At 38.9% G+C, this 9135-nt stretch overlaps 1 protein-coding gene across 1 annotated transcript; it reads right to left on the bottom strand.

The window, feature by feature from the left end:
• Positions 1-72: 72 nt before the first annotated feature.
• CCDC14 (coiled-coil domain containing 14) lies at positions 73-7628 on the bottom strand (the record flags this gene model as incomplete). Its single annotated transcript, XM_009082227.1, has 10 exons — positions 73-782; positions 2112-2244; positions 2325-2543; positions 2971-3050; positions 3665-3806; positions 4324-4894; positions 5896-5990; positions 6079-6315; positions 7324-7461; positions 7556-7628. Coding segments are annotated over 10 exons (2398 nt in total), but the record flags the coding sequence as incomplete, so codon positions are not given.
• Between the last annotated feature and the right edge of the window lie 1507 nt (positions 7629-9135).

Here is a 9135-nt window from a genome sequence, read left to right as displayed (position 1 = left end):
TCTGAGAAGCCTCTGTTGAAAACAGCACTGGTACATGAGGGTATGTACCAGGCTGAGGCTGGTCTGGTTTACCTGTAAAATCTTTTGCAGCTCCACTTGGAATGACTTTTGGTCTCATTTGGACTTTGTCTTCTTCTGGCTTTGCTTTATCCCCTGTAACTTCAAGTGTGTTTTCCACAGCCTTTTTCACACCATACCCAGCACTTAATTTATCAAGTGCAGTTGGATCCTTTGCTAGGTCACACCCATTCTGCTGCATAGAGCTTGAGAGCTCACAGTGGTAATCCAGCCTCTTACAAGCCCCTCTACTCTGAAGTAGCACAACACTTCTTTCAGAGACTGGCTGCCGATTCTTAGAGGCACTGCCAGTCAATGGAATAGAAACTGTCTCATCCACCTTGTTTTGGTCATCTAGTAAAGTCCCAGAATCACTAACTGCTTCTGCATCTTGCTTCAATGCAGCTGGTAGTATTCTTGATGTTCCTTCTTCTATGAATGTACTGTTTATTTTACTTCCTTCAGCAGCAAACTTTTCATAGGCTAGATTTTGCATTTCTACTTCACTTTTATTTGAGAACTGAAGATCTGCATCTATCAAAACATCATCCATTTCTAATTTTTTAAGGTAAGTAATTACTGAAGTACTCCCAGGAAACAGCTCAGGTTGCATCTGCTTTTCATGGTCTTCCAAAAGAGACTTGGAGAGACCTTTTTCAGGTTTGGGTCTAAAGTTGTCTCTTGTGAGGTCAGACAGAAGCTTGGCCATACTGCCCTGCAAAGATCTGTTACAGTAAGATTAGTCAGATTCAAAAACAGTCACTAAAAATATAGTTAAAAACTTGTCTAGAACACCGAAACATTAGATAGATCAGACTGAGGATAAGCTGCAATGCACTTTCTATGTGTTGTCATAAAATGGAGTACAAATGTGAACCAATTCCAAGTTTCCTGAATTTTTCTTCAGCCCAATGTGCCTATAAAATAAAGAAAACAGCACAACCCAATGGAGTTCTCCAGATTATTCCAGGTTTACCTGCTTTGAACAGCACAAAATGAAATACATTGAGGCCAAGAAACAGTTACAAAGCAAACAGAAGTGATTATCACTAAAAAACATTTTCTGAATGATTCTTTCCATTGCATCTAAATTTGTAAAAAAAAAGAAAGAATTCTTCTAATTTTCTGCTTTGTACATCAAAAGAAATGCAAGTTCAGATGCTTTTGTCTATAGCATATACAAAAACACATGCAGTAAGACATCATCATACTACCATCTGGTGGTCACTACAGCACTCATAGAAGTGTCTAAACTTCTGCTGAAGAATCTGAAATGCTGATTTAAAAATATTCTGCTACTCCAATCAGTACCAACTATAAACAGGACAGACAACAGTTTCATTTCCTGCACACAGCATGGCCAAATCAATTTTATATACATACCACTATGCATGTGCAAAAAGCTATTTATGTCTCCCAGTTTGCCACACAACATGCTAAAATAAATTTGTAGTAATAGTTCTAAAAAAATGTGAGTAACACCACCTTCATTAAGTGATCCAAGAGGTCCCACCTTTACCCATGATTATATCTGGGCATAATCTACTTCAAATGTCTGTATAGCTAAAGATAGGACTGCTCATTCCCACAGGAAGAGCTTGCTGTGGGTCCTGAAGACAGGTATTTCTGCGAGTTCTTCTCAAACTGCACAAACATCTAAATCAGTGTAAAAAAAATTCAGGTGAAGAGTTAGTTTCCAAATTCTGCACCTTCAAAGGGAATATCAGTGTGTTTTCAGGTCCTTGCCCTTCCCCTAGAGCAACTTATTGGCAGATCTGCTATTAAAACTTTGCACAAGTTACAGCAGATAGTATTTTCCTTTACCAGAGAACTCAAGTCACAGACTATGGCAACTGTTTGAACAAAATTATAGCACCGTTGTAATAAAGCAACTACAAAGGGAAGTTTTAGCCTATATGACCTCCTACCACCAAGGTACTAAGATTACAATAATCCACAGGACGCAAAAAAAAAAAAAAGAAAAAACAAGGAAGAAATAATAAAAAAAAGGAAAACAATGTCAGGAGGCAAAAGAACAGTTTAGCCAATAGCACCTGGTTAGTTCCCGCAATCTCTTAACTTCTGCATCTCGCTGACGTAACGTTATGCCCAAAATCTTATTTTCTTTCTCCGAAGCTTCCAGCTTAAACTGAAGGCTCTTCACATTTCCCAATGCCTCTTCTGCTTCTGAAATGCCAAGAATAGTTTACTGAATTATTTAAGTTGTAAAACACTAAATGAAGAATAACCAAATTGAGAACACATACCCATCTTGAGCTTGGTGGAATGAATGTCATAATGCTGTTTGTTTTCAAGCAATTCCTCTTCTTTATCCTGAATTCCTTTTACAAGATGTTTATTTTCTTCTTTCTGATTTTCTATTATTTTAAGGAGTTCTTCGTTTTTAGCCTGCAGCGACTCAAGGCCTTTCTGCGATTCTTGCAATTGACTCTGGAGCATCATATTCAAGGACTGCAAAGAAACTACTACCAAAAGTAAAACATTAAAAGTGTTAGTGTGGTAGTTTGAATTTCTAAACCAAACAAAGTTTTTAAATAATCGTGGCAATATGAATTTTGGTTACAGCTAGAGGAAAGTTTTATTGCAGCAGCAAGATAAAACTCAAGCTGTCTTCTTAGATATATGTCATCTTCATTTCAGGAGGTACATAAGAATAATCTGATTGGCAGCTGAAGGGCCAAGTCTCACTTTGTGGAGTGTAAAATAGCCCAAACAGTCCAGGTAAATGCAGCTGCATGATTAGACCCACAACACTTGGTTCAGTTGCTACTAAAGGCCACCATGCATACATATATATGAAGAAACAGATCTATAAATAAAACGTTAACATTACCTATTTAAATAAAGCTTTTACAACAATGCCCCCAACAAGCATCATTATCAATACTTTACATTCGTAGTTGCAGCTCTGTCCAGATGTCTTCTTGCTGCTTTCTTGCTCCCCAAGTTTCTGGTTTAATATTCTTAGTCTCCTAAATGTGAATTGTGAAAAAGCAGGAATTCAGAAATATTAGAAAAAGCTCAAAAGCACTGCACTTTAAATTAGCTTGGTAAAACTTTCTACTGAGAATTAAACATCACAGAACGTTTCAGAAATACAAAATAGCACATTTTTCTTACTTTCCTATATTCCTTCAACAGAAAAAGAGCCTTCCAAGTTCTTGTAAATACCTCTCCCCCTGTTCTGAAGTGCTACCCACTTATGTATTTGAGAGGTCCCCTGAAACGACAGACACTTTTCCATTTGAGAACACACTACAGAAAGTGTATGAGCAGGCTAACTGTCTTCATACTGCAGTTTTCAGGATGAATGATGCACTGATCCCACCTAGGCAAAGGCCCAATCGTGATGTAACTGATGCTATTAAAACACCACTATTAACTGAAGTCTTGCTGGGCATTCATTATTCATTTTTCAACTATGTAGCCTTACCAACACACTTTCTAATACACAAATACTTCACAGACAAGGCAAGAGGCATAACATGTGCACCACAACAATGCTAAAACATGCAATTCAGAACAGACCACTTGAAGATGCTTTAGGCACATCTGCAGGACCTAGAGTTGCTGAGGAGCTCCTAACCTTCGCAGCTGGGCATTCTCACTCCGGAGAGGCTGTAAAGCCAGTGCTATTTCAGCCTGGATGTTTGTGCTTCCCACTACAGCTGGGAGCAATGATATGCTGTTTTCTATTTCACTCATCAACCGTACCATCTCCGAATCATCTGCAAGAGGTGAGGGGAAAAAGAGACTCCATAAACCTATAAATCTCTAATACGACAGTAATATGTGATTAAGCAATCTACAAAGTCATTTAATCATGTCTACCTTTTTTTTTCCCCAAGGAAACCTCATCTTTAACTGTATTTATTTAAAATTGTTAAGCTTGACTATGAAAACTATGTTTTACACTCTCAATAAAACACAACTGACCATGTCTCCAACCAACCTTGGTGGGACTGCTGTTACAACCTGTCCACACTGGGCTCATTCTCAGGGGAAAGCTCTGTATATGAAATAGGTACAATCTTTACCCTACCTTGTTATGATGTTAAAATACTCCAAAAAAATTTCATACTTATCCAGAGTGAAACCTGAAAATATTACAGTCAGTGATACCACGCTAAGATGTCACATACCATCTGACACATGACTTCCAGAAACTGAAGTGCTCACTCATTTAGCAGAGCTCTTATGTTATTTGTATGTAATGACTCCACTGTATGGTGAAAATGTCCTCACCTTGATCTGTTATCAGTGCTCTGAGCTCAGCCAGAAGATATTTTACAGTTTTAACTTTATGGGCTGTTCCTTCTGGACTATCTTTCCTAGATTTTAGAACTTTCTTCGCATAACTTGTCTTACAGCTTCTATCTCCCACTGGAGCTGTGTCAAGTACATTCAATTCATCTTCTTCACTGACCATGTCCTCACTGTGTTCTTCAGAAGTATCTTCCTCCGTGCCACTTGAAGTATCATGTTTTGCTGGACAATGATGATAGCACTTCAGTTCAGCCCTGCCACTCAGCATTTCCTGTGATTGTAAGAGGGCGAGGTGAGCCTGTATGCATCTTATCACATCTGCTTCTTTTGTCTGTTGCTCATGGCTCGAGGTCATCTCTCTGCCAAAAGATGTTGGGATCAACGCAGGCCCTGCAGGGTCACTCGGTGCTCCTGATGCCATACAAGGGATCACACTAGGCAGAGCAGTGCCAGACTGTATTTGCACAGCAGGAGCAGCAGAAACTACTGGGCAAACCACAAGTCCTCCCTTCTCTGGCACACATTCATTGGCACTGCCTACAGGAACACCCTGCATAAAGAATATACAAATGAAACATAAAAATTAATGTGATTTTTTAAAAAATCTTTTTAAAAAGCCCCAAACACCACCACCCTTGTCTGACTGAACAGTCTTGATCATTCTTTGCTCATTATATGGACAACTACAAATTACTAATTGAATAATTTTCCTGTATAATAAGGAACAGCTATAATGTCAATCTGGTTTAGATTACCTTTATCTTAGATGTTATTTGCAACATTAAAGCACAGTCCAACTGTTCTGTAAAGAAAAAACCCCAGCAGGTTTTTTTTGGGGATGTTTTTTCCCCATTTATGAACGCTCCTTCTTTGAATCAAACCAGAACAGGAAAGGAAAACATATTAAAAAAAAAAAAAAAGGACAATGCTGTTACTTTTCAATATTTTAAGTAGATGTATTTCTTAAAAGTCAAGGTCAGCCCTAGCTATACATGGACTACCTGCAGATGGAAGGTAAGTCTACAGTCTTAAGAGTTTCAAAGTACAAGCCCTTTACCACATTTCCTGAGGTGGCAGCTGGTACTTTCCATTAGTTCTATTCTACACCCTGAACACCTGAACATGTGGCTCTGAGATAATACAGAGTGTGGGAAGAAATAATCAACCTGATCATTGGCAGGGAAAAGCTCCATATGATGCATGACTTCTTCACCAGGAGTTGGTTCATGATCCTAATGCCCATTACTGAGAATGCAATTAACAGTAATCAATAATTTCCTGCACCTTCCATGTTTGCTGTCCAACACAGAATTCCTCATGCACAAACAAGCAGCCAGTTGAAATGCCTGTAATTTCATGTTTTGGTGTCTATATAAAATGTGCTTTGAATAGGTGTATTTTCTCTCATTTATTCTGTTCCTCACCACACACTGAAATATGCCATTTTTTAAAGGAAAATTATTTGGAAAACCCACACAAATAAATGCATAAATAAATAGGCAGTGCCAATATAATATGTTTATTACTAGTCAGAATCAAATTTCCACTTACTGACTGAGTAGATAAGGGATTAGCTGGATGCTGCAGGGACAGTGCTGAGGTGCAGGTAGGTAATTCATCATGAAAAGCTGCAACATTTTGATATCCTGAAAGAAAACAACACTCAGAACAGGACAATTTGGGGCAAAACTGAAGCAGCTAAATAGTCAGCTCTACATTAATAGTTCCACTAACCCTGATTTAAGATAGGAGAAGTTACAGTAGGAATTTCCTTATTCTTCTGTGGTGGTTGGCCAGTTATCAATGACATCTGAGTCTGCACATGCTCAAACAATTTCTGATGCATCACAGGAGACTGTGGACTGCAAGGCACATGAATTGGTTGAACCATCTGATTCTGTGCTGCACTGCAAAGTTCTTTCTCAGTAGAAGGTGTGATGGATGAGGTAGGTTTTCTACTTGATATTGGCACTGTTAGAGAAATAAAGAACAAAAAACCCAGCTGAAGTTGCTTCTCTTCTTAATCCACACAAACCCACTGTATTGTCTGGCAGATTCTGGCAGGTTCCCTTGAAAAAAGGGAAGAAAAAGAGCCTACAGCTGAAGATTTCAGTCAGATTTTTCTCACCAGCAAATGAATCCATCAACTTTTAATTCCAGATAGAGCAAGCTAACCCAGCTGGACAGACAGCTGTCCTTCAAGGAAGTGCAGAGATTTAATCCTACAAAAGGCAAATCCTAAAATTCAATTCTTAAAATCTCTGCTTAGGTATACTTCAAGCTCTGTACAGTGCTGGGAAGACACCAGCCAAGTGCTCACCTCCTACAATTCACAATAGGCATTCATTCTGCTACACACCTGGTTTACAGGCCCCACCTGTGCATTGGACTAGAAATCACACAGAAGAAAAGGGGTGGAGAGAGGCAGAAGTGCTAATAAGAGAAATATTTCTCCCAAGAGCAACTCAGCTTACAGCACTCCATATACCTTTCAAGCGCTCTGGCCACTAAACCGTTTGAGTTCTTATTATTTCTTGCTACACTTTCCCTTTTCCAGAAACAAATCCTTGAGAAAAGCCTGGCTGAACACTGAACTCCAGGACAGTCTCTGGTTGTGTATCCTAAACAGAGAACAGGCACTGCAATTCTTCACTGTCCAAGAGAAATGGGCAAAGGGCATTATCATTCCCCCCCACACTTTCTACCAGCTAAACCTGATGATGTCGACATTCGTAAACACACTCAACTTTCTTCCCTGTATATGAAGTTCAAACATTTGTGAATTTCAGTAACTGTTTAGTGAACATTCAACGTTTCTAAATGACAGTAAGTAATGTCTATATCCTTTTGTGGATCCAGCCCAGGATCAACTTACAACAAATAGCAACAATTATTTGAAGCCTTGTTGTATCTCAGTAGGTTGCAAAGTCTCTCAGAGTTGTTTGAGAAAAAAAATGAAGCCCAAGCAAGCTCACTTACCAATTTCTTTTTGGATGTGTGCAGGAGTTACACTTCTTTTCAGCACTTTCTTGGAAGTATTCCCTTTGGTTAGCAAAGGCTTGGAAGTAATTTTAAAGGTAGTTGTTTTCCCAGGTTGTTTATGGACAATCTCCCTTCCTAGTGTTAGTTGACAGAAAAAGTAGTCAACGAAACAAATCAGGAGAGTATTACAAAACCTAAAAAGGTAGCTTGAATTTTCAATAGGTACAACCTGCAGCCTCGTTCTGTAAGATATTCTTCAGCAAAGCTGCACAATGGTCCAGTCCATTACGAATAGTATCAACCTGCACAAAGAACACTGCAGTCAGAAAATAAGCACCATTTTCTTTCAGTAAACCAAGATGCTATTTTAGAGGTGAGTGCTCTCCACTCTGTCACTGACAAAGAATAACTGATACCAATAAAACCCTGTATCATTTCCCACGTGTCGTTTTGCAATTACATGGAAGTTTGCAAACATGCAAGTTCTGCAAAATAACTCAATTGTGTCATTGCAGGAATACCCATGTGCTGGATTTTATGTTCTGATAATTGCACGTGTGGCTTTTTAAATTCTTACTGCCATGTACAGCTATGCTGTTATTTACAGCCTACTTGTATTTTGCAGACCAGTGGCTCAGCACTACAGAAAAAAACAGAGCTGCAGCACTGACTCCACACAACTCGTTCATTTCAGCACAGAACGTAACAAGTGCAGCTGTTCTGCCGAGGCCAGTCCTCCTCCATAAGCAGCATATTTGTGTTTGTAAAGTGTAGCCTGTGCTTCATTTATATTTGTCAGAGTCATAGTCCCTGCACACAAGACCAACTCACTCCTATCTGCAAGATGCAGTATAGACACTGTTGCTCACTTTGCAGGAGCTATTTCAGGTCCAGATGCAGTAGTATCCAAATTAACCTGGTTTTCTTCTATTATTCAAGGCATTCCAATTTCCCTTCTCTTTAGATAACAGGGATGACCATATTAAAAAGCCATTTAATTACCTGACTGTCAGAGTCAGCGGAACAGAATTCTACATCTGAGTAACATCCTTTTCTTAAGCCAATGCTGAAAAAAATAGATTGTTTACATCACCTCCTTAATACGCAGCAAAATAAAAAAATTATTTTCCTTCAATAATAGCAAAGAAAAGGAAATTAATTTTATCAAGAAAACAAATAACTTTCTCTTTCTGAAAACTCTGTGTGGCTGCAACAAACATGTTTAACAGATATTAACAGCTTATGCCAAAGGAGAATTCTGTCTCCACATACAGTTAGCAAGTATATAATTTCAATGTTTTATAAATAAAATATACAGAGTCAACACTGTATTTTTACACGCAAATTTTCTCTTCAATTTGTGTCTGTCTGTCCATGGGTTGCTTAGAACTTGGCTGTATTGTCTTTCAGCCAAAAAGTTTTTTTATGCTGGGTACAAATTGAAGGAGGAGAAATTTAGGTTAGATATTAGACAAAAGTTTTTTACTGTGAGGGTGGCGAGATGCTGAGAGGTTGCCCAGGGAGGTAGTGGATGCCCCAACCCTGGCAGAGTTCACAGCCAGGTTAGATGAAGCCTTGAGCAACTTGTTCTGGTGGGAGATGTCCCTGACCAGGGCAGAGGTTGGGATTATATGATCTCTAAGGTCCATTCCAACCCTTAAAATTCGGTGATTCTATGATATATACATATATATACAAGTAGTTTTTGGTTAGCTGTGAGGTTCCCACACCCCCTCACATACACTTCAATCTAAACAGCGTTCACGATTCAACTCTTACTGTTTCCTCCCTTTCGGCGGTTTGGCCGCT

Source organism: Acanthisitta chloris, unplaced genomic scaffold (genome assembly GCF_000695815.1).
Source record: "Acanthisitta chloris isolate BGI_N310 unplaced genomic scaffold, ASM69581v1 scaffold34429, whole genome shotgun sequence".
NCBI classification, from domain to species: Eukaryota; Metazoa; Chordata; class Aves; order Passeriformes; family Acanthisittidae; genus Acanthisitta; species Acanthisitta chloris.
This window is presented reverse-complemented; position numbering and strand designations above follow the sequence as displayed.